We start from the raw sequence: 23732 nt of genomic DNA, 5'->3' as shown, positions 1-23732 counted from the left end.
GTATCTAATTTAAAATCTGAAATGGAACATGGCTTTTTCATTACAGAGAAGGCTTAGCACACAAACCTCCCACAGATATAACACCTCAGTATGGTATAAAGAACTGACATAAAACCTTTTTCTATGAATAGGTCTTGATGAGAAGTTGGGGGTGGAACAACTTGCTGGGGGTACAGGAAGAAGGACCCGACCATTCCCTCCCCAGAAATGTTCTTAACCCCATGACTTTACCAAGGGCTAGCTTTGTACTTTGGGGGCTTCTGACTTCACCTAAAGTTGGCTAGTGTGCTGATAAATGTTTTTGCCCACCCAGGAGCCCGGCCTGCTCCTGATCTCTGCTTCGAGAAGGTGAATGTGGCAGGGGACACCTTTGGAAACTGTGGAAAGGACATGAATGGGGAACACAGAAAGTGCAACATGAGGTGATGACCTTAGGGCTAACTCCAGAAGATGAAGGGTGACAGGGCCATTTCTGCTCTGTCCTCACTCCTGCCCAGATCAGCAGCTTGGGCCTTTAAATAATTGTCAATTGCCTATTCCAGGCCTGTTGTTAGACAATGTTCTATTCAGTCTAAGGAAGTCAGTCCACAGTGTGGATGGCAGCACTTCCTAGAGAGCTGGCTACACTTCCTTTTGGGACCTTACAGTTGAGCAGGGAATCAGCTCTCTCGGGTCATTTCTGTGGGATGCTAATTATACCCTCTTCTGAATAGCCTGTCATTCATTCATTCATTCATTCATTCTTTCATTCATTTCAACCAACCATCCACCCATCTGTTGAGCGTTTGCCATGTGCCGGGATGATGCTAAATATGTGGGACTGTTAATTAACAATACCAGGTGATAACAGAACTGTGAAGAGAGCCACCCAACCTGGTCTTCGTAGGTCAAGGTGGTGTCCCAAGGGAAGGTTCGCCTATACTGAGATCTGGAGAAATTATCTAGTTGAACAGGATGGGGAATGGTGCGGGCACATGGAAGAGTAGATAGATGAGCAGAGAAAAGCTGGTGGTAGGAGGAGGTGATAACAGTTTGATGTAGTCAAGTATGATGTTGGGGTACAGTGGAGGGGGTGCTGCTGACAAATGAGCCTGGATGGCTGAGCAGGAACCAGATCATGAAAAGCCATGAAGGCATGATTAGGGCAGTTTGAACTTTGGCTGAGAGGAGTTTGGAAATTGGACTCCAGTGGAGGCAAGACAGGAGGCAGGGAGATCCAACCCCTGGTGTCTAGGTAGAGAAGGATGGTGATGTGATTTAGGGTTAATGTATATGAGGGATGATTGACAGGGCTCAAAAATCACTTGAACCCAGGAGCAGGGGAGAATGGGGCATTGGGGCTGACACCAGGCTTCTGGCTGCAGCCCCTAAGTGCAAGGGGGTGGCTGGAGGATAAGTGGACAGTCGCTCAGGTCAGACAGTTGTCTTTGCAGTAGAGAGGACTTCCCCAGGCTGGTTTTCCGGCCTAGATCTACCTGTGGACAAGGATCTTTTTTTCCTGTCCTGAGTCTAAGCTCACATGAGATCTCTCCTGCTGGGTTCCTAGAGCACACACAGCTCCCTGGCTCCTCCCCTCTCTGAGCTGCTCTCCTGGTTGAGAAAGACCAAAGCTCTTCTGTGCCTCAGCTCTTCCCCTGCCTCTGATCCACCTCCTTCCCTCCCTCCCTCTCTCTCGGGCTCAGAGATGCCAAGTGTGGGAAGATCCAGTGTCAGAGTTCTGAGGCTCGGCCGCTGGAGTCTAACGCAGTGCCCATCGATACCACCATCATCTTGAACGGGCGGCAGATCCGGTGCCGGGGCACCCATGTCTACCGAGCTCCCGAGGAGGAGGGTGACATGCTGGACCCAGGGCTGGTGATGACTGGGACCAAGTGTGGCTACAACCATGTAAGTACTGCCTCACTCAGGGGATAGAGGAGTGACTGACAAATCTGAGCTCTGGAGGGAAGGTGCCTGGGCTCTAATCCCACCTTCCCAGCCTGCCCGAGCCTCAGTGGCTTCCTTTTTTTTTTTTTTTTTAAAGATTTTATTTATTTATTTGACAGAGAGAGATCACAAGTAGGCAGAGAGGCAGGCAGAGAGAGAGGAGGAAGCAGGCTTCCTGCTGAGCAGAAAGCCCGATGCGGGACTCAATCCCAAGACCCTGAGATCATGACCTGAGCCGAAGGCAGCGGCTTAACCCACTGAGCCACCCAGGTGCCCCTCAGTGGCTTCCTTTATAAAGCACGTTAGCAATAGCGTGACCCGCCCCATAGAATTGTCATTAGGATTAAATGAGAGGATCCCTGTAAACCACTTAGAGTAGCTAGCTTGTATCACTTTTTTCCTCATCATAAATTATTATATGATTTATGGAATGGACTAAACTCTAGTCCAGAAGCCTGGAGAAAATAAGGGCACCTATTTCACAGTTAACTGAGAACAAAATTATAAAAAACATGTGAAGCACTCGCAGAGCTGACTGCTGTCACCTTTGTTATTTTTTAAGGATAATATTAAAATCAATGCATATGAGTATATAACAAGGTAACTAACATATAACCGACACATTAATGTAGAATGTAATAACATATTTATTATATTAAATATAATGTTTTAAAAATGTAATGTTTGTTATTTTTTCCCGGGTTACAAAGGGAATAGCAGAACTTAGTTAACCGTCAGGTTGTCCTGGTTTTTCAGGTCATTTTCTTTTTTTTTTTTTTTTAAGATTTTATTTATTTATTTATTTATTTATTTATTTATTTTAATTTGACACAGAGAGAGAGAGAACGCAAGCAGGGGGAGTGGAAGAGGGAGACGCAGGCTTCCTGCTGAGCAGGGAGCCCAACATGGGACTCAATCCCAAAGGCAGACACTTAACGACTGGGCCACCTAGTTGCCCCTTTTTAGGCCATTTTCAGTTTTTCTCTGTAATAAATACCCAAAACGGAGTTCATTTTTGAGTCCCACATGTTCTAAGTGTAAAAGCCCCGGTTCCTGGTGGCTAACCAGCATCCCTTCCGTTGGGCTCACAGTTTGGTTTCCTCCTCGTTACAGATTTGCTTTGAGGGGCAGTGCAGGAACACCTCCTTCTTTGAAACGGAAGGCTGCGGGAAGAAGTGTAATGGCCACGGGGTACGTGTGCCCAGGGTTCTGGGGCTCCTCTGTGCCAATACCTGGGGGGGGACAGGCCCCTTGGGGGACCAGAGCCCTCCAGGGTGCTGACACGTGTGCCCTTCCCTCGCTCCAGGTCTGCAACAACAACCAGAACTGCCATTGCTTCCCAGGCTGGGCCCCACCCTTCTGCAACACGCCCGGCCAGGGGGGCAGCATCGACAGCGGGCCCATGCCCATCGACAGTGAGTATCTGGCCTGCACAGGGGCTCTGCCCACTTCTGTGAAAAGGGGTGGGTGGCATGGTGCAGACAAAAAAATGAGTCCGCTCCATTGTCCTGACTTTGTAGATGCGGGAACAAAAAGGGGGGCTCAGTGGGAGAGCGGCGGAGGCTGGCAGCCCGGTGTGGGGCTCATCTCAGCTGTTCTTTCCCTGATTTCTACTGAGGAGGGTGACACTCCTTGAGAGAGGGAGAGACCAAGAGGGATCCTGGGTTATTGAATAATCTCATCTCATCTTGGACTATGGGGCTGGTGACCAGACCTTCTCAGCCACATAAAAAGAATCGTGAACCCGGGGCACATTATAGCGGTTCAGAGTCCTTGGATGAACCAAGCTAAAAATGGAGAAATAGACATGTGGAAAAATTTACAATTTTTAGGGTAAATCACAGAGATTCTAGCCTTTTGGTTTCCAAGGGTTTTTTACTTTCTTTTTTTAATAGCAAAGTACTTTTATTTGAATGAAGTCTTTTAGAGAAGAAACCCCAATATATAAAATGGGTAAAAGTAGTAATATCACAGGTGTATATATATTTTGTTCATTTAAATGTGTAATTTGTGAGAACACTGAGGCAGCTTTGATGAAACCAAATATGAAATTGTGGATTATTTGTGAGACTTCTAGTCTTTGATCAGTCTCAGCCTCTCAACATTTTGGGTTGGTTGCTTTGCATCCAGAAAAGTCCTATTCGGGCTGAAAATTAGTGATAAGTAATAATAGAACTTGAGCTCCTCGTCTCAAAAGGAACTCTCCAATTAAACAGAAGGAACTGGAGAAGCTTCATTATAAGGTCTGCACAAAGCCAGTTGACCTATTTAAGCCAATATTCGTGGTTTCCCAGTGGTACCTAATGTGTGTGTTTCATTATACTTCTTTACTTAAAATAAATAACACAAATTAAATGTAAATCAAATATCTGAAGAAGAATCAGGCCATTGCTGCAGCCTGAACAGCTTCTGAATTTCTCACTGGGGTTCTGTTTCTGGAAGGTGTTGGTCCTGTGATAGCTGGAGTGTTCACGGCCTTGTTCATGCTGGCGGTCCTTTTGCTGATCTACTACTGCTGTAAACAGAACCACAAGCTGGGCCAACTCAAGCCCTTAGCCCTCCCGTCGAAACTGAGGCAACAGTTCAGGTATGCTGGGGTGCCAGAAAGGACTTGGGTCCACTTGTGGGTCATAAAGTTTTTTGTAAGTAGCATGTGGTAAAAGCAAAACAAAACAAAAAAAAACCCAAAACAAAAAACACCCTGTGGTAGTGGGTCTAATTCCGAGAAGGCAAGTGAGACATCCATGCCGCCATCTTCTTTTCTGCCCTGCTTTACCACCATGGCAAACGTTACTAGTTGATCTTACTCTAAGTTCTCTCTACTAGTGTTCACGTCAGAATCCTCAGCAGAATGTCTCTAACCAGTTCCAGTTGGAATACAAAATGAAATCTATTTGCCATCCTCTTTGTAATTGTCTGGATTTCCATTTCAAAGAGCAGGAAACTGAGGCAACCCAGATGGACTAGCCAGCCTAAGTCAGTCACAGGGGTGGCTGGACATCCACTCAAGACAAAGGCCTTCCCCGCCCCCACCCCAGCAGTTCACTCCTTTGGGTCCTGGGGGTATGTGGTTTCTAAGTCCCCTGTTAAATTATACTTGTTCTGGAGAGGATTTTCAATCCCAAGCCTACCTGGATGGACACCTGAGGGAATTGGTGGCTAGCTGGTGACATCCTTGTGTCTCCTTGAACAAGAAAGTTCACAAAAGGGAAAAGAGAAGGTGTGAAGGAAAATTCTGTTTTGTGAAGGTCGGCTCTCTCTCCTTGAGAGTTCTCTACTGGCCATACAGTGTCTCCGCACGTAAGAAGCAGGGGTTCAGGGGGACTAATCCCACGTTGTCCAGAGCAGACATGGGGGGATTTAGCTTCTTACTGGCCGTGCTGGGCCAGAGGGAATTCAGACACTAACCCTCGATGAACATTCCCCTTCTTCCTTCTCCCCCATCCTTGTTCCTAGTTGTCCCTTCAGGATGTCTCAGAACAGTGGAACTGGCCACGCCAACCCAACGTTTAAGCTGCAGACGCCCCAGGGCAAGCGAAAGGTAAGGGCTTTGCACCACTGAACTTGGCTGCTTTTCCTTTATCCCCAGGACCCTGCTGGATGTTCCTAAGAGCTTTCTGTGGGCCTGTGGGATTGGTAACAAACGCCATTTTCTTGGCTTGAGAGAGATTCTGCTGGTTCTCACATCCCCTCAGGACTTTAACGTTTGCACCTGACCCCTGGGCCCCTGGGGGTTTGGTACGTCAGCACGTCCTCCCTTTGGCCCTCGGTTATCCCGGTGAGACGTGCAAGGGCTCTCCGAGTTTTGCAGTATATTGAGGGTTCCTGTTTCTCAGGAATCCCTTGTCTCATGCATACAGGTGACCAACACCCCCGAGACCCCGCGGAAGCGCTCCCAGCCTCCTCCTCGGCCCCCTCCCGACTACCTGCACGGTGGCTCCCCACCTGCGCCATTGCTGACACCGCTCAGCAGGACCGCCAGGAGCTCTCCGGGGGCTGGGTCTCAAGTAGAGCGGAAGGAGTCATCCAGGGGGCCTCCTCCAAGCCGGCCTGTTCCCCCGGCCCCAAACTGCATTCTCTCCCAGGTAAGCGGATTCCCAGCAGCCTTGGACTGGGGCCGTGCTTTCAGGGCCGCCAGCAATAGGGAATGGCAGGCTGCGCGGATGGGACTCTGAGACAGGAGCGGACTGCCTTCCCTGCATTCTGAGAAACGCAGGGAGCACCCAGAGTGGGAGACTGGTGACCGTGGAGAAATGGACTCCCCAGGCACCCCCCCCCCACACTACAGAGGATTTCCTTCTGGGTTGGCCTTTTTACACCAGGCCACTACCTCCCTTCTTCGCACAATGAACCTCCCTCAGTTCCCTGTGCTCTTCTCGGTCTTGGCAAATGCTTCATCTTCTGCCTGGTAGCCTCTCCCCCCACTTCTGCACGGCCAGCTCCCGTTCATCCTCAGATGTCCCCTAGAGGCCACTTCCCCCAAGAAGCCCTCTCTGACCCCTCAAGCCTGAGTCTGGTGTCCTTGTACTTCTCTCATCATAGCGCTTGTCCCACCAAATTGTACCTTCTCCTAATTGGGAAGTCTGACGGGGGATGCTAATTCAAGGGCAGGTCAAGGATCAGGGGCCCCTGGAAGGTGTGAGTCACCTGCCAGCAGCCTCTTATCTGGTCTGTCTGTGCTCGAATGGCTCCCACTGCATCTTCTTGCAGAATTTCCCGCACCAGAGACACATACATTTCCCTGGATGGTGTTGAGCCTAGTGCCTTCCAGAGCCATCCTATGTGTTCTGGGGGTGACCGCTCAAGTGAGATGGGCAACTTATTTATTTTCCTCCTGGGACAGCTTTTGTTGGGCATGGTTAGGGGCTCCACTGGGGCCTGGCTGACCCTGCAAGGTTGGCCCCAGTTCTGGGAGGGTCCCCCGGACACAGGGCCGCGCCACAGTTTAGCAGAGCCGAGCACGTCAGGTTTGCTTCTGTGACGTGAAGCTGCCGGCCCCCCATTTTTCTCCTCTGAGACAGGAATGGGATGGAAAATGGTCATGCAGAAAGGGAGGGGAAGGCCTGGCAGGGAGAGAGGAGAGGGGAGAAGGGAAAAGAGCAAGAGCGCAGAAATGAGGAGAAGAGGCAGAGTACATTAGTTGGCTCGGGGGCCCTAACTGAGTCCCACCGACCCCCTGACCAGGGGCTCAAAGAGCAGAAAGTTATCTTCCCCCAGTTCTGGAGGCTAGAAACCAAGACCGGGCTGTCGGCAGGGTTGGTTTCTTCTGGCTCGCAGGTCAGGTGGTCACTTTCTCCTGTGTCTTCGGTCAGTCTTTTCTTTGTGCCTGATATCTCTGTGCCCAGATTCCCTCTTCTCATGATAGCCGTCGGGCTGGATGAGGGCCCACTCTCATGGCTTAATTAAATGTAATTGCCTCATTAAAGTCCCTGTTTCCAAATACAGTCTCATTCCAAAGTCTGGGGACTTAGGGCTGCAACCTAGGAGCTGGAAGATCTGGGATTTAATCCAGGTCTGACTCCAAACTCTACCACCCTGTGTGCCAGCTTCTCATTTGGGCCCTGGGGTTCCCCCAGCTGAATGAGATACCACCCTGCCTTGGGGGCACTCATGGTCTAGATCTCAGCTCCACTGCTTGCTAGCTCTTCTATTCCCCCAGTGGGCAGCCGTGAGCAAAGCAGACACCAGCTCAGCATCACAGGGCTCACATTCCACTGGGCAAGAGATCCCAATATGCGTAGTTACACTGGGGATCAGTACTGAGAAGGAGAGGGTCGGGGTCCTCAGAAAGAGAGTTTTAGTGGGACTTGACCTATTCTGGGAAATCTAGGAAGTCTTCCCTGAGGAGGTGACCTCTAGGAGATAGCTTTTTCCTGGTCCAGAGACCTGCCAATAGGGAGCTCCTTTGGGCCCAAGGAGCTATGAGATGAGGCTGGAGAATCAGGAAGGGCCAGATTGTGCCACAGACTCCAGTCAGGGCTTTGCTCTACATTCCTTGGGAAGGGGGCCGTGGTGGGGCATGGTGACATGATCCACTTTTCCATTTATAAGGATTGCTCTTTAGGCTACCTTTTAGGCAGGAGCAGGGTGCAGTGGCTGGGAGGAACCTCCTCCAGCTGCTCCTGGGGCTGTTAATCTTCTGTTGTGCCCTGGGTAGGGATTACATAGGTGTGTTCACTTCATGATTATTCATCTAGTTGTACATTTATTATTCACATTTTTATATGCATATGACAGTTCAACTCTAAAACACAGGTTTTAAAAAATGGAAGGTTCCCTCCAGCTGCAGTATAAATCGCTGATGCGAGGGGCTGGCACTGGGTGTGTGGACACGCTAGTCGGAAGGCTTAAATGCCTCCCAGAGGAGAGAGGACGGTAGCCCGGAGCAGGGAGTGGCAGGAGTGCTGGATCGAAGCTGACGGGAGATGCGTAGGAGAGAAAACGGATGGGACTTGGGGAACAATTGCTGATTCCCCCCGTGTCTGGTTCACGCAGCTTGGCTGAGGCTAGAAACCAAGTGAGCAGTGGCCCAGAGCGTCTCATGACTGTTCCTGCCTCTGGCGGTGCTGGCTGAGGTCCCTGGTGGAGCCCAGCTGGGTCTGCAGTGTGGCCTGTGGCAGGATGCTGCTGCGGGAGGCCTGGTGTTGCCTTGCCCGCACGGCTCCCGCCCAGATACCCGCTCTGCCCCGCGATTGCTCATTTGGCACGGCAAGCAGCTCAGGAACACAGTATTTCCCACAGCAGCCTGACATCTGCTCGCAGCTGTTGCCTTCCCTCAGAAGGTCTCTGTCCCGGCCTCCAGCAGCCCCCACCATTTGGCAGCTGTCTGGGCTGGAAGGGTGGGGGATTGCATTGTCCTTGGGGGAAGGGACGGAGTTGGACAGCGTGGCTTTTGGGTTACAAGACTCTGCTAGTCTTCTGTTCTTTGAGCTTTAGTGTCTGCTCTGTTTTCTGATAGATGAGAAGCTTCTTTCCCAAAATCCCACTTCTCTGATTTGCTCCTACCCGCTCCCTTTGCTTGCCTTTTGGCCATTGTTAGGCCTGCTCGGGACCTCAGGAAGGGGAACAATCAAGGGCTTTGGGCCCCGGAACTCCTAGTGCCTGAAATTGTCTTCTGTCTCACACCTCACTGTCTTAGGGATCTGTGCGTGGTGGTATGGTCCATTCTTCACCCTGTTTAAGGAAAAAAAAAAAAAATTGATTGCAGAAGAAATACATATTTGAAGAATTTTGACTAACTCAGAAATTTATTTTTTAAAATATTTTTTGTTTACTAATTAGAGAGAGAGAGCACGAGCAAGGGGGAGGTGCAGAGGCAGAGGGAGTCTGATGTGGGACTTGATCCCAGGACCCCTGGGATCATGACCTGAGCTGAAGGCAGGGGCTTAACCAATTGAGCCACCCAGGCGCCCCTCAGAAATTTATTTATTCAACAAATATGTGTTGAGTGCTTACTGTGTACTAGGCACTGATCAGTGAACCAAACAGACAAGGACCTCTGCCCCTGCTTCTGGTCTTATGGCAGCTGGAAAAGGCAGAAAAGAAGAAATAAGTAAGTTGTATGGTATTTTGGAGGAGGAATAAGTGATACATATGCCCCCTCCAAAAAAAGGGGATTGGGATAAAAGGGTCTGGGAATCCTGAAAGCTATGGTGAGGGGTGTTATAATTTTAAGTAAGGTGGTCAGGGAAGACCTTATTGAGAAGGTAACAAAACAAATACAAAAGCACAAAGTGAAGATCCCATTAATTGTACCACCCACAGAAAACCAGTACAGAAAATATGTTTTCTTCTTTAAAAAAATTTTTTTTAATTTACTCAAGTAATACACATATATGATCATGTTAAAAATAATCGAATGTTCCCCTGGATGACCCCCTCCCCACTCACACCCATCCCTAACCTCTGTTATCAGTTTGGTCTGTACTCTTTCTGACTTTCTTCTGTACATTTACATTGACATTGGGCTGGGGGTGATGGAGGGGCAAGGTGGTGACTTATTCTACATAAGCCGTCCTCTCCGACTTGTATGTCAGTTGTAACGGCTCTCTACCATCATTCCGTCTCAGCTGCTTTACTGCTTTACTCTTTTCAAACACCACTTCATCTGTCACTGTATAACTTTACTAACTTGTCATTTGCGCTCTTTGTGATTGCCTTTGCTGTCACAAACCGTGTTGCAAGCGACATCCTTGCAGTTTCGTTCTTGGGCGCCTATGCAAAGAGCAGGAAGTGGAACGATCAGATTGGAGAATGACCATTTCTCATTTTAACAGATAATGCCAACTTGCTGTCCAGAAAGGCTTTTTCCTAAAACTGTAGACACATGCACGCAATTTCTTTTTCTTTTCCTTTCTTTCTTCTTTTTTTTTTTTTTTTAGATTTTATTTTTTATTTGACCGAGATCACAAGTAGGCAGAGAGGCAGGCAGAGAGAAGGAGGGGAGGCAGGCTCCCTACTGAGCAGTGAGCCTGATGCGGGGCTCGATCTCAGGACCCTGGGATCATGCCCTGAGCCGAAGGCAGAGGCTTTAACCCACTGAGCCACCCAGGAGCCCCCACAATTTGTTCTTAAATAGGGCCATGCAGTATATCTCTTTGCTCCTCTGATTTGAATCAGTAATATTTGGGGAGCATTTTCTTTCAAACAGGCCCTTCTGGCCTTCGAGTGAGGCTTGTGGCTTTCTCCGCAGGATTTCTCCAGGCCGCGGCCACCGCAGAAGGCCCTCCCAGCAAACCCAGTGCCCGGCCGCAAGAGCCTCCCTCGGCCAGGCGGTGCCTCCATCCTGCAGCCCACTGCCACTACCCCTCTTCAGCCCCGGCCTCTGAGAGCACCTGTCCCGAAGGTGAGTCTTTAGAAGTATTTGGAAGCCCTCAAGGCATAAGTTGGGGCCACGGGGCTCTAGGAGGAAAGAATGTGGTTGAGAAAACAGACCAATTCCTGCCTCTTTTAGCAGGGGTGTGAATTTCCGGAGCAAAAGCCAAGGACAAAAGCTTAGTGTTACTTGGTACCTGTATGACTATCCTTTAAGTTAGCGCTAGAGTTTTTTGGTTTCCTATGAGAGGTGAGGCTTAGGAGGCTGAACTATGTGGCTTCCGGACGGTCTACAGCTCTCCTGCTGAATGACTCTGAGCCACTTGCTCTTGAGCCCCGTCAGGCTGCTGTAAAGGTCAAGGCAATTCGTTTCTGCCAGCTTATGGGAGGCGATTTACAAAGGGCCCCTCTTCTAACTTCCCTGGAGCTGACGTTTTCAGGCTGCCAGTCCGGGAGCCGGGGCGGAGGGGAGGAGGCGAGAAAACTGGCTGACTGCCCTGGGCTCCCGCCTGGGAAGTCTGCAGGCTGACCTGCAGCTGGGGCCCCCACCTGGCTTCTCGCTGGAGGCTTGACAGTGGGCGCACAGACATGGTGACAGACTTCTGTGGGAATCCATTCTTACCCGAAGGTCATTTTATCCTTCTGACCAGCCGAAAGCCCGAGCACAGCTCCCACTGACTGCACCGGCCAGCGCGTACTGATCCCTCTCTCTCTCTTTCTTCTCTGTCTTTCCACAGTTTCCTGAATACAGATCACAGAGGGCTGGGGGGCTGATCGGCCCAAAGACCTAGACCCCTCTGAAGGAGCTTCTGCCTTTCCTTGAGGACTCTGAACCCACCCCCCGCCCCCCAGAGGATCCTGGCCATGGAGTCTGGAACAAGCACGTCAGGCCGCCTCCAAGTCCTTCCTCCTCTCCTTCCCTCCTCCCAGAACCACTGCATCTCCGGAAATCTCCTTCTTGACTCGGTGCCTCCTTGGCTTCCTGGGAGGCCCAGAGAGACTACTATCCGATGGCATCACAGCGTTGTTTTGTGCAATATCCTGCCCTGGGGAAGGGAGGAGAGAGCACGGAAGAGGATGAATGGCAGCTTCTTCTCCAACCTCCCTCCTGCTGGCCCGTCACCTCAGAGGTGCCAGTGGGGATGGTCTGGGCTGTCGGAGCTGGTAAGCCCAGCTGGGAAAGGTCCTGTTCAGCCCTTCGGCCCAGGGCTTGGGTTGGAGAAGCCATCCATCCACGTCCTATGCCTCAGAGCTTTCCACAGCTTCTGTCTTCCTTCAAAGTCCCAAGCTAGACAGAGGCCGGATGCTTACTCATCCCTTTTAGCTCTGAGATTGAGAGGGGTCAAACCAGCTTCCACCGCGGCCCTGCCCAGGGCTTGGTTGAGGTCACCACTCCTGGGTCTGTGCCACATGTGACCAAGAGAAGTCCCCTCCCCTCCCCCTCTCCCCAAAAGCCCCACCTCCCCTTACTTACACGGGTCCCCCTGACTCTGACAGGTACTATTGTGGGCAGTGTAGACAGCAGAGGGAGCACCGGGCTTGGGCCTCCTCTGAGCCAACGCCAAAGGTTGTGGCTCTCAACTCGGAATCATTCTTCGTTGCCTTTTCTTTTCTTCTCTTTCCAAGTGCTCGGCACTTTTGATTTCTCCTTCAGAGATTTCTTCCCCGCTCTGACCTACCTGATGTGTGGTGAGTGGCCTTCAGCACTTCAGCCTCTTGGAGACCTGGTGCTCGCGACCTACAAGCGAGGAGCCTGCTTCAAGGGTTGACCACTGGATTTGCCATGTGGTTCTAAGAGTGTCTCAAGAGCATCGAAGCTTTATTTGCCATTGTGTTTTGTGGCCTCGGCAGGGTGAAGGTCTTACCCTCTACTCCCTGATGGAAATCTATGGTAGGTCCTCAGGGATGGATGGCAGCAAAGGGGCCGTGGCCCAGCCTGTCCCTAGGCCTGGTCATTTATTTGAGGCATGATCATTGCCCTCTGAGCAGAGAACTGACCTGTCTCTAGAGATCTGTAGAGAAGCAGCCAACTGTCTTGATGGAACAGAATCGGAGCTGGGAACACCAGGATTTTTATCATCCACTTCCTTGTGTTCTTTCCTCTGGTCACTGCCCTAATCTGACCTTTGCAGAAGGAACTTGGAGCAGCTGTGGAAATGACACGCCAATGGGTACTACCTGCCTCCCACCAACCCCCCGCCCCAGCCCCGGCGCAGGGAAGGAAGGCTATGTGGTGCTCTGCTAAAGTGGACGACTCGTCACTGGAGATGTTCTCTGGTGACGGTCTCCCACCCCCAGAAGGGTGCTGTGCTGTCCCCACCTCCTGCAGTGAGCCATTGTTCACTCTTGAAAACCTCAATGCAAGGAAGAAGCTTGAGCTTTCACTCCCAACCACCAACCCAGGGCCCCCTTACAGTTCTCTGCATACAACAGGTGCTCAATAGATGTTCTCGGGTTTTAGACTAGTGGGAGATTTGGCATACGCACCTGGGAACACACATGGGGTAGATTTAGAAAGATCTCAGGAAAATGAGGTTCTTTCCCCTCAGGTAGATTGTTACTCATGCCTCCATCTCCCAGACTTGGGCCCTGGTTGATCCCCAGAGCCAGTTTCCACCTTCCTTGCTGCCTGATTAGGTCAGGGGACAGCCTTCTGTGTAATTGTGTAACTTCAAACGCCCCAGGCCTCAGGGTTGGGTCCCTCAAAAGTAAAGGTGAAAACACCTTGGCAAAAAAAAAAAAAAAACAGACTTCTACCCACCCGCATGCCTCCCAGACGTTCCTGTGGTATGTCCAGCTTTTCTCCCAGACACGAGGAGGTCGAAGGCTCTGAAGTGAAAATGCCACAGCCACTGTGGCTGCATGAGCCTTTCGAACCTGAAATCCACCCTCCCTGCATCCGTACCGGAAAGAGCCCTGGGTTATATGTTATTGTTTTTCTGTTTTTGTCTTCCGTTATTTTAATACCACCTCCACCCGTAAAACTGTACTGTGAACTGGAAGGAGGTTGAATTTTTAAAATTTGATGAAGACTTTCGGCAGCGGGCTCTATTTACAGTTTCAATTCTGGCTATGTTCAGGGACTAGGAGTCGCCATTTTGGCGGAGGCTGGGGAGGCTGCCCGGGAGCAAGAGCAGCCCTTGCGAGGTCCCTTTGCCCTCCTGTGCCCGAGTGCTGCTTTGAGGTGACAAATAAAAACAAACACAGCCTTAAGAGGGGCTTTATCGGAAAGGCTTACTGCAAGGAGGGGAAAGGGAACTTGTGATCCGGGCATTGGCTCTAGCAGTAAGTAGGGAGACTGCTCAGGGGAGCTCCTGCAAGATCCCACGAGCATCTCAAAACTCAGAATGAAGGGGCCTTTTCTCTGATCGCTGGAGTAGACTTGGCCAGAGAGAACCGCAATGGGGCCGTCCTTGTGCTCAGCCTCCCCGGGAAGGGGCTGCTGTGTGTTTGGTGCTGGCTCAGACCTGAGTGTGGGTCCAAGTTCATGTGGGAAGAGGAGCCCAACTAAAATCTGGTGGAGTCAACCTGCCCTTTGTTCAGATGGAGCTGGATGAAATCGTTTTAAACACTAACTTAGCCTGCCAGTTTTACAATGGAAATGTTTTCCTTAAGAACTGGGGAGCCATCTCTGAAATGTAAACCTCAAGGGGCTAGCACTCCTGTCTCCCTGTCTCTGGGGGATTTTATCCCAGGTGCCTGACTCCAAGTTGTAACTACCTACTTGCCATTCATTCTTTTTAGCCTCGTTGACTTTTCCCTAAAAGGCCCTTTTCTGCCCCAGCTCTGAGATGCTTGCAGATCTTACAGGATTGGGGGAGCCCCTTCTCCACACTGCAGTAGCCCCTTGCTGTCTCTTGCAATAGTCTTTTTGAATAAAACCTCCCCTCGTCTATGTCCAAATTTGTTCTTATTTGGCAAAGGGTATGGAAGACTTGCATATTTCACACTGGGGACCAGTTCTAAAGTCATGATTGTGTTAAATATGTGTATAACAGCTCTGCTGGACACCCAAGGGAATGCCAACTGGAAAGGTGCCCCATCCCTAGGGAAGCTTGCTAAGAGGGGTTCTGTAGAATCCAAGCCAGTGTCCCCAAAGTCACCCTTCTGTGTAGCTCTCTCACACCATCCACTGTGTGTACGTATGTGTCTGGGATCTAGGGCAATGTGAATTTTCTTTTTATTTGGAGATCGTTCACGAAAAACAGATCCTTTTCTCTCTTGTCCGCCTATTAATTGTTTACAATATTTGTACATCTATGCAAAATACTTGAATGGGCCATGGTGCCTTTTTTCCTTGTTTGTATTTAATTAAAATAAATTGTCATTTGAAATGCTCTCTGCTTTGGCAGTTCTTTTTTGTTTGCTTTAATCTCCCCCTGCTCAGCCTGGGTAGGATCCATCCCATGAGGACGCGGCAGAAGAGTTCCCACAAAGATCATCAGTCCACCTGTCAGATCTGAAGCCACAGAAAAGCCCTGGGTTTTCCCATGACCAGTTGAGGGGGCTGTTTGTCTCTGTCCCTGAACATAGGCTGGTCTCGTTTAGTTGGGTCTTGGGTCATAAAGGCATGAATGATCTGGGATTCTCTGCTGTGTTTCTTGTCTTGCTACACTACTGTGTTAGGAGACAACCAAGATCCTGTGCTCGCCTCCTCATCTTATTGCTATAGGTCAGATGCACATCAAAGTCGGGGGAGACTTGCTCAAGGTCTGCTGGGCTGGGTGGGCAGGTACAGAGCGAAGCCTGGGGTTGAGTACGCTTTTGGACTCCAGATCCCTGTGTGACAACAGCTCACATCCAGAAGTGCCTCCAACTCTGCAAAAGGACCTCACCCTTTTTCTCTCATTTGATCCCCACCTCAGTTCTAAGGTTTTCCAAGAGAGAACATAATAACCACGAGAACAGGTTAACATCCACTGAGTTTTGAGCTGGCATTGTATCCTACTTTCTTTATGTGAATGATCTCATTTAATCCTCACAAAAGCCCTGAGAAGTCTTTGGTATCTGATTCTATTTTTCGAACTTCTCAGGGCTTTGAGATTGCCTAAGGATTTCAAAGGCATCAAACACAAATGCTTTGACTACTGCAATGCCTGCTCATGAAATTAGCCCCTTACCAAAACACTGCTGCCTGCTTAACACCATCATCTAAAATAGCCACCAGTCCTAGATTGGCCAGCCACAGAATGCACAAAACCTGGACAGACAGACCGAGGTCCACGTCCCAGCTCTGGGGCTTACTAGATGCGAGAGAGTGGATGAGTTCCAGAACCTGAAGCCTCTTTCTGCTACACTGTGAGAGATAACCATGGGTATAATACCTCCCTCAAAAGTGCTGTGATCATCACCCCGTGATAGCACCCACCTGTTCCTGGCACAAGCCAAGTGCTCAGAAACTGCTATGGCGGTTTTAGAGTTGCTCTTCCGGACAGGCTGGGGGGTTCATTTAATTCTGATCTAGACTGAGAGCTGGCCCCCGAACGTTTGGGCAAAGAAGGACTATTGGAACAGAATTGTCCCTACATTCAATAAATGTTTTTAGGAGTGCCAACTAAGTGTTGAGCAGTGAGAATAAGCAGCAAATAAAGACCAACTCCCATGGGGCTTCTGTCTACACAGGGGAAACAGCACAGATCACAGAAAAGAATAAAGTAGTGCCAGCCTTCTTTAGTCCTTCCGGGAGATGTACTGCCTGGTGGTTAAGACTCTAGGCTTGGAGCCGGATATCAACTTTGAATCTTCCTGACTGCATGACCTTGGGGGATTGCTTAACCTCCCTGTAACCCTTTCCTTGTATATAAAATGGGGATTTAAAAAATGTATCTACCTTGGGGATTTGTGAGGACCTAAAAGAATTAACATGAAGCTCTTAGTACTGTGCCCGGTTCCCAGAACGGGCTCAGGCATTAACAAGGGATGAATATTTTCAATGGACTATTCCCAAAACGGTCTTTCCCACTGCAGGGAGGGGGTGGCTGCAAAAGCTACTGTAGGGACTTACTTGGAAGCCACAACCCTCCAGAGATTGGGTACCAGCCCCCCAGCCCCAGACAAACCAGTTTCATTGTTCTGCGTCCAAAGAAGGCCGAGACACAAGTATTGAGTAAACATACTCAGGGTCTTTATTCTTGACCCCGCAGACCACACTCTCAGGGCCCTTCGATGACTGCCATTCTCAAGATCCAACATGTTGCATTGATTTTAGCCACAGACAGAAACCGACATTCATTAAAAACCGGGGATTTGAGGCTGGAGGTGCAGGATGCCAGTCTGTCGGTGAGACGGACCTGTGGAGGTTCAAAGCCAACAAGAGTCTGGCCCGGGCTTGGCTATGCTCAGGGTAGGGGGCGTCAACCCAGGACACAGGTACGAGGTTATACAGGGAAGCTCTGCGTCCTCACCCCAGGGGACGAGGATCAAGCCTTCCCTCTTTATAGACGTACTGGCTCTCTTACTTCCCCTTCAATGGTCCTTCCACCAACGCCTGGAGCTAGAAAGAAGACAGGAAGCAAACTCTCTCTCTCCAACTGCTCTTGTGTATTGACTGCTTCTGGTCAAATGTGAGGGGACTAAAGGCGGTCCCCAAAGCAGGTGGTGTTGGAGCAGTCATGACCTGCTATTTCTCAGGGCGGGGAACTCATCAGTGGCCCTGGGGACTTGGTTGCAATCAGATCAACAGCCAGAATGCACCCCATGGCAAGCTTACAACCCCACAGGTCACTAAAGTTCAAAGCGGATCCCACGGCTCAGGCACCTGAGGTTACAGCCCAGAAATTACCCAGAGCCCCTCCCACCCCGGTTCTTGGTTGGGCACCAGAGTAAACACAAAAGTTAGCTCTGGGTTTCTAGAGGGCTTCTGGCTGCTTTCTGCCAATTTATGACCTGCTCTTCCTTCTCCCCATCTCCCCAAATCATATTTTGGTTGACTCCTTGAGGAAAAGGAAAGTACATTCTGCCAAATTCTATGACGACAGCGGACTACTTTTAAGACCAGCGCAAACACGGTTCTCTTTCCAGAGTGAGGCGAAATGAAACACTGGCTGTGGAGGACCTTCTGTTGTCGTTGTTCTCGTCATGTTGTTTTGAGTCCTAAGGTAATTGCCCGAATGTCTCCGTGACAACTCCTTAGGACAGAGAGAGAGACAGAAGGGGTGGGTCTGGGGACGGACGGAAACTAAGACGCTGACCTCCAGGCTGGAGTGCTGCGGGAACGGGGCTGCTGCAAATGGTCCCTGAGACATCAGGTGGTTTTCACCGTAAAGTCAGCTGAGGTCATGCTTTTCTCCCCAGAGCCCGAGTGGCAAAAGCAGCAGGATGTCTCACATCAGTCCTAGATGGGGAGGCGTGAGGAGCTGCTGTCTGGGCCTCTGGCAACGCGCTTCCTCCTTGGGCGGAGGAATGGGATTCAGTCTCAGGAGAGCGAGCACTAAGGATTTCCCGACAACCAGCATCTCAGGGAAGGTCTTGGCCTGTGCTACATTCAACGGGTCAGATTCCCCCTTCTTCCCCACAACGCAGGGATGGCACCGAGGACACAAGTGGGAAGGGAGGTCCAAAGGACCTGCTGGCACCGATGTATTTGGTCGCTGAGGCTGTTTCCAAGAAGTTCCGCCGCCACCACTCACTGGGTAGGGAACCTTCTTCTGGAAACAGTGATGAGGTATAAACGAACATCTTGAGAAAAGAGAGCCCGCTGGTAACAGTGCAGGCGAAAATAACCAGGTGCCTCTGAAATGGAGAGGTCAGGCTATACCGTAAAGCTCATCTTCTCACTCACCGATTCTAAGTTTTAAGAATGGATTATAAATACTCTGGGCTTCTCTTCTGGTGATGGGGTGCTGGAGAGTTCTATATTGTCCACAAGGACATTCTTGTCTTCCAGTCTGATGACGGTGGGCTCAGGGGTGGGAGAGGGGGTTGGGTTTTTGTGCATGTGGGGCAAGCTGGTCTGGCTGATGTCCAGGTCTTTGAAAGCGTGAAGCATGAACACACCCAGAATGATGGTGACAAAGCCAGAAAGGGTGCCCACAATGTCCACTGCAGACATGCTGTGCCATTCCTTGAAGAGGATGACGGAGGAGGTAACCACCACCGTGGTGAAAAACACATAGTAGATGGGGAACACCAGCGAGGTATTAAAAATGTCCAGCGCCCTGTTGAGGAAGTTGACCTGAGTGCTGAGAGAGAGCGCCAGGATGAGGGACAGGATGTAGGGGAGGGGGTGCCGCACTACTGGCATCCCTTGGAAGAAGTTCTTGATGGTGATGCCCAGGCCCTTGACAGCAGACACAGAGAAGGCTCCGATCACAGAGCAGATGATGATGTAGACAAGGATATTCCTTTGTCCATAGCGTGGAGCGACGACGAAGATGAGGATGAGGCAGAACACCAGGAGAAGCACAGCAAACACGATGTACCCTTCAGGAAGGGTGGGAGACAGATAACCAAGCTGCAGAGGGGGGGCTTAGTTTCTAGAACCTTCTACCCCTGGTCATGGGAGATAGCACTAAAAACTTGAGCCCTAAAGTTAGACAGACATAGGGTCCAGCCCCATGTCACAACTTTTAACTAATTTGGGCAGGTTATTAATTAAAGTGCAAAACCTCCATTTCCTTACTTGTAAAATAGAACGAATAATAGGACCTTTCTCATAGATCTTTTTTTGTGGGATTAAATGAGATAATGCAAACTATAAGACTGTGTCATTCCCCCCACCCCCATTAATGCCCAATGTGATGGTATTTGGACATCAGGCCTTTGGAAGGTGGCACCCTTTGAAGATGGCACCCTCATGAATGGGATCAGTGTCCTTATAACAGAGACCCCAGAGAGCTAGCTCCCTCACTCCTTCCACCATGTGAGGACACAGAGAGAAGTTGGCCATTTATGACCAAATTATGGCCCAAACCAGGGCCTTGATCTCGGACTTCCCAGAAGTATAAGAAATACACTTCTGTTGTTTATAAGCCCCCCAGTCTGTGGTATCCTGTTAAGTGGCCTGAACATACCAGGACAATGCATAGAATGTATTTAGAACCATGCCTGGTACGTAATGAACACAGAATAAATGACATCAATACACATCAGGCTGGGATGTGTGAGCCAACCCTAAGAGGAGCCCTCGCCCCCCCACCCCCGACTTTCCTTCTTTAGCTTCCTTCTCCTCCAGGGGGCAGCACCTGGCACGGGTCAGCACCCAGTGAGACCTTCCCTGGGGTCCATCCCCTGTGCTTTCCAGCTTCCGAGGGCGGGATGGGGCGGGGTCCTACCTGTGTCTTTCATCTTAGCAGCCATCTCCACGACGGTGGCAACCTTCTCTTCCTCCGGGGCGTGTATCACCATCACTGTGCTGCCAGCCACACAGATCACACAGCCCAGCTTCCCCAGCAGATTCAGGCTCTCTCCCAGGAAGTATGAGGACAGGATGGCACTGCAGGTGGACATGGGAGAGAGGGATTAGCAGCCGGGCCTGTCCCAGCGTCCTGAAGGAAAATGGTGGCTGAGCAAGCATTCATGGAGAAGAACAGATCAGGACTCACTACTCTCCCCCACAAGATGTTTGAAATAGATACTTATTTATAGGAGGGTTCTGGTGTGTGCTGGAGGAATGGACATATATGTGGATTTCTTTCACTAAAAGGACCCCCCAACAGAGAAGTCACAAAAGCCCTCATGGCATTGTCTAACTTCCCACCCAGTAAGCACATCTCCCCTTAACATTACGAACAGATGCTTTCAGGCTTGGCTTATATACCTCTGATGGCAAGCAACTCACCCCTTCACAAGGCAAATGATTCTATCGTAGGTTCATTCTAATTACCAAAAATATGATAATTTCTATTCAATGTCCTAATTCTGCTCCTTGAGTTCCTTGGGTTCATATAGAACAGATCTGTTCCTTCTTCCATTTGTATATGTCAATATAAACCACCACAATGACAATTATAGGCGCTATATCCTAACATAATACCTAGTACATAATCATTATGTACTTGGTACATAATGCATTACATATATTATGTACTAGGTATTATGCTAGGAACCTTCTACTTATTTTTTTAAAGATTTTATTTATTTATTTGATAGACAAGATCACAAGTAGGCAGAGAGGCAGGCGGGGGTGGGGGGAAGCAGGCTCCCCACTGAGCAGAGAGCCCGATGTGGGGCTCGATCCCAGGACCCTGAGATCATGACCTGAGCCGAAGGCAGAGGCTTAACCCACTGAGCCACCCAGGTGCCCAGAATTTTCTACTTATTATATTCCATTAACATCTTATAACTCTTTGAGAAGTAAAATATACTATCCCCATTTTATAGATGGGAAGACTGAGTCTCCTAAAAGTTAAAATAACTTGGCAAGGTCATACAACTAGTAATTAGCAGGGCCAGGATTTTAGCTGAGTTTCTGTCTAATTATAAATCCTATGATTTTTCCTCTACACCTCATTGAAGAGAATTCCTGTGACTTCCCTGTGTTTTCTCTTGCCTGGGCAAAACCCCTCCAGTTTCTCGCTATTCCTTGGTGATATGATTTTCATTCCCTCACATCCTCAGATGAGCTGGCAGAGGTGAGGGAAGAAGGGAGGGAAACTGGACAAGGCAGGTATGATGGCAGGACAGCTTTCTGTTTCTTTAGGAAGGTAACATGAGCATAGGGTAAAAGGCAGTTGGCTGATCTAGGACTGAATTACTCCCCAAAGTTCTGTTTAGAGAGAGGGCATTGATGTCCAAGCTCCTCTGAATGTCTTCCGTCTCTCCTCTAAAACTACCAAAAACATTGGCATTTGAGAGAGGCTGGGGGCATTTGCATAGGCAGGTCACACAGTGGAGAATTACCTCTCCCAACTTCCTGAGAGTGGAGATTCGTACAGTAATCAGATAGGCGACAGTGTAATCATGGCTACATCAGCCAGCTGTGTGATGTGAGTCATGCCTCTGTTTATTCTTGATTGTGTCAATGTTACAAAATTGTAATCAAGATGGTAAAAAAAAAAAAAAAACAACAAAAGAAACTGTGTGTACTGGGTGTGGTTTCATGGGATTTACCAAGGCACCCAGGTTAAAGCCAATCATCACAGCCAGCTTCAAAGGGGGCTCCAAGACCCCCTTCCGTCCCCAGGAACTATGCTTATAGTTAGAGAAGAAGGTGGCAATGGGAAGCCCACAGAGTTAGTCCTTGAAGCAACGCCCTAGGGATTATTAGCATCCGCACTGAGCAGAGCAGAAACAGAGGCTTAGGGGAGTTTAGGGGCTGGCCCATGGTAATGTAATTACTGAGTGGCTGAGCTTAAGGTCAGAACTCAGGGAGAGCCGATCTCGAGCTCCTGCCTTCCAACTTGAATGCTGTGCCTACTGACCCACCAAGACATTGACATGAGATGTCCGGCTTGGTGGCACTGGAAGCCCTTCCAGCTGGTCTGGGCTTGGCCGCCCCCTCTATTGGCCATGCTTCTGAGGGGATGCTAGAGAAGAAGCAGCCAACAGTCCAAGGCTTGGAGCTTGGACCAGCACAGTACCTCTTTCTGGGAGCTGGGACCAACCCAGGTCCCTGACTGCAAGTGGCAGGTGACCCCCCATTACAGCTCCAGACCTCAACAAACTGAAAATAGGAAGGAGAGAGAGACAGCGAGAGAGGAGATGATAACCTTATGAGGACACTCAGCGCTCCCAGAGGTGTGACGACAGTCGCAGGGGCAAATGCGTAGGCCCCGAAGTTGGCAACTTCTCCAGCAGCCACTAGGAAATGAAGGGAGAAAACAGGGTAGTGTGGCTTCGAGGCCCCATCTCCAGCCCAAACTAACCTGAGTGGAGACAGTTTCATTCAGTGATCAACCATTCCCAGAATCCCGGGCCCGCATTCCCTAGAATCTTGGTTCTTATGCTTTGCCCCTGGCGAATCTGATCGGAATGTCTGGCCCAGACTCTCCTGATCAAATCCTTCCATTTTAAAGATGGGGCAAGCTAGGCCCAGAGTCCAAGGTCACATGGCATGTGGGTGGAATGACGCCTTCCTATCCCCGAGGCATCTTGGCTTCTAGTCCAGGCCACCGTGAAGAGTGCTTCGGGGACACCCGATGTTTGGCCTGTATCTACACGGTGCATTCTAGGAAGTGTTAATACCAAAGAAACATTTAGTTATTGATTCTCCAGGTACCACTTGGTCATGGAGCCATCTGTCCCAGAGGAACTGTGGGCAGGTGGTTAGAAATTCTGACACTCCCCCACAGCCTGGACGAGATGCATAGAATGTATCCTCCACATTTGAGTTTCTAGTTTGCAGACAACTACAAGTGCATTTTCTGTGTCTGCTGGTAGAGAATGACCTGGGTCTGCCCTTTGAAAGGAGAGGATGAATGCGGTGGCCGTGACTAAGACTGGGATCAAAACCTGACTTATAAATGGAAAGCTGGCTAATTTTTCCATTCGAAAGAATTAGGATTGGAAAGCCAGCGAGGGTGGGTGGAAAGCGGGGGTAATGTGCGAATGTGTAAATCTGGGCAAACTTTAAGTGGCAGACCAGCCATCCACTACATCAGCCAACACACTGCCAGTGGAATGGAAAACCTGGCTGAGGGGTGCCAAGACACTCCGACCGGTAGCTGGAGTCTCTCCATTTCAAGGCTAGTTGAGTAACGACACCTCTCTCATTAGCAGCTCTCTATAAGCCTCTCTGGAGATACAAGTTTCTTGGATGCAGGACTGACTTGGGGTGAAGAATGTGATCCGAAATAAGGGGAAGATGTTCTACCTGCAACGACTGCCAAGGTTTTCTCTTTGAGATTCACACTTCGCACAAAGACAGAAATATCCCCACCACCCCCCCTTTCGTGTCCGCCTCTGCCATCAGTGCATCAGTGTTGTTAGGAAAGAGCCCACTTACTGGTGAGAAAGCCAGCCCACCACATGGCGTCCTTCAGGTAGCCATACCCTCCGTCCACTGTAGAAAGGAATGGACACAAAGTCAGAACTTGGCCGTGCTTTCTCGGGTC

General features: G+C 49.8%; 2 protein-coding genes across 2 annotated transcripts in view; one reads left to right on the top strand and one right to left on the bottom strand.

Moving 5' to 3' along the window:
- The window catches only part of ADAM19 (ADAM metallopeptidase domain 19), a 79714-nt gene extending 64636 nt beyond the window's left edge, over positions 1–15078 (top strand). Inside the window, exons 15-23 of the mRNA XM_059417247.1 lie at positions 314–422; positions 1683–1887; positions 3040–3117; positions 3233–3341; positions 4369–4513; positions 5383–5467; positions 5787–6011; positions 10619–10771; positions 11478–15078. Coding sequence (XP_059273230.1) covers positions 314–422; positions 1683–1887; positions 3040–3117; positions 3233–3341; positions 4369–4513; positions 5383–5467; positions 5787–6011; positions 10619–10771; positions 11478–11531 — 1163 coding nt within the window. The 3' untranslated portion in view covers positions 11532–15078. The remainder of the gene's footprint in view (positions 1–313; positions 423–1682; positions 1888–3039; positions 3118–3232; positions 3342–4368; positions 4514–5382; positions 5468–5786; positions 6012–10618; positions 10772–11477) is intronic.
- A 1791-nt stretch (positions 15079–16869) lies between these two features.
- NIPAL4 (NIPA like domain containing 4) overlaps positions 16870–23732 on the bottom strand; it is a 13294-nt gene continuing 6431 nt past the window's right edge. Inside the window, exons 3-6 of the mRNA XM_059417251.1 lie at positions 23624–23680; positions 22389–22479; positions 20013–20173; positions 16870–19161 (exon numbers count right to left, since the gene is read on the bottom strand). Of these exons, the coding sequence (XP_059273234.1) occupies positions 18533–19161; positions 20013–20173; positions 22389–22479; positions 23624–23680 (938 nt within the window). The 3' untranslated portion in view covers positions 16870–18532. The remainder of the gene's footprint in view (positions 19162–20012; positions 20174–22388; positions 22480–23623; positions 23681–23732) is intronic.

The sequence above is a fragment of the Mustela nigripes genome, chromosome 12 (assembly GCF_022355385.1).
Source record: "Mustela nigripes isolate SB6536 chromosome 12, MUSNIG.SB6536, whole genome shotgun sequence".
NCBI classification, from domain to species: domain Eukaryota; kingdom Metazoa; phylum Chordata; class Mammalia; order Carnivora; family Mustelidae; genus Mustela; species Mustela nigripes.
Note: the sequence above shows the minus strand (reverse complement) of the source record. Positions and strands in the feature narration are given on the sequence as shown.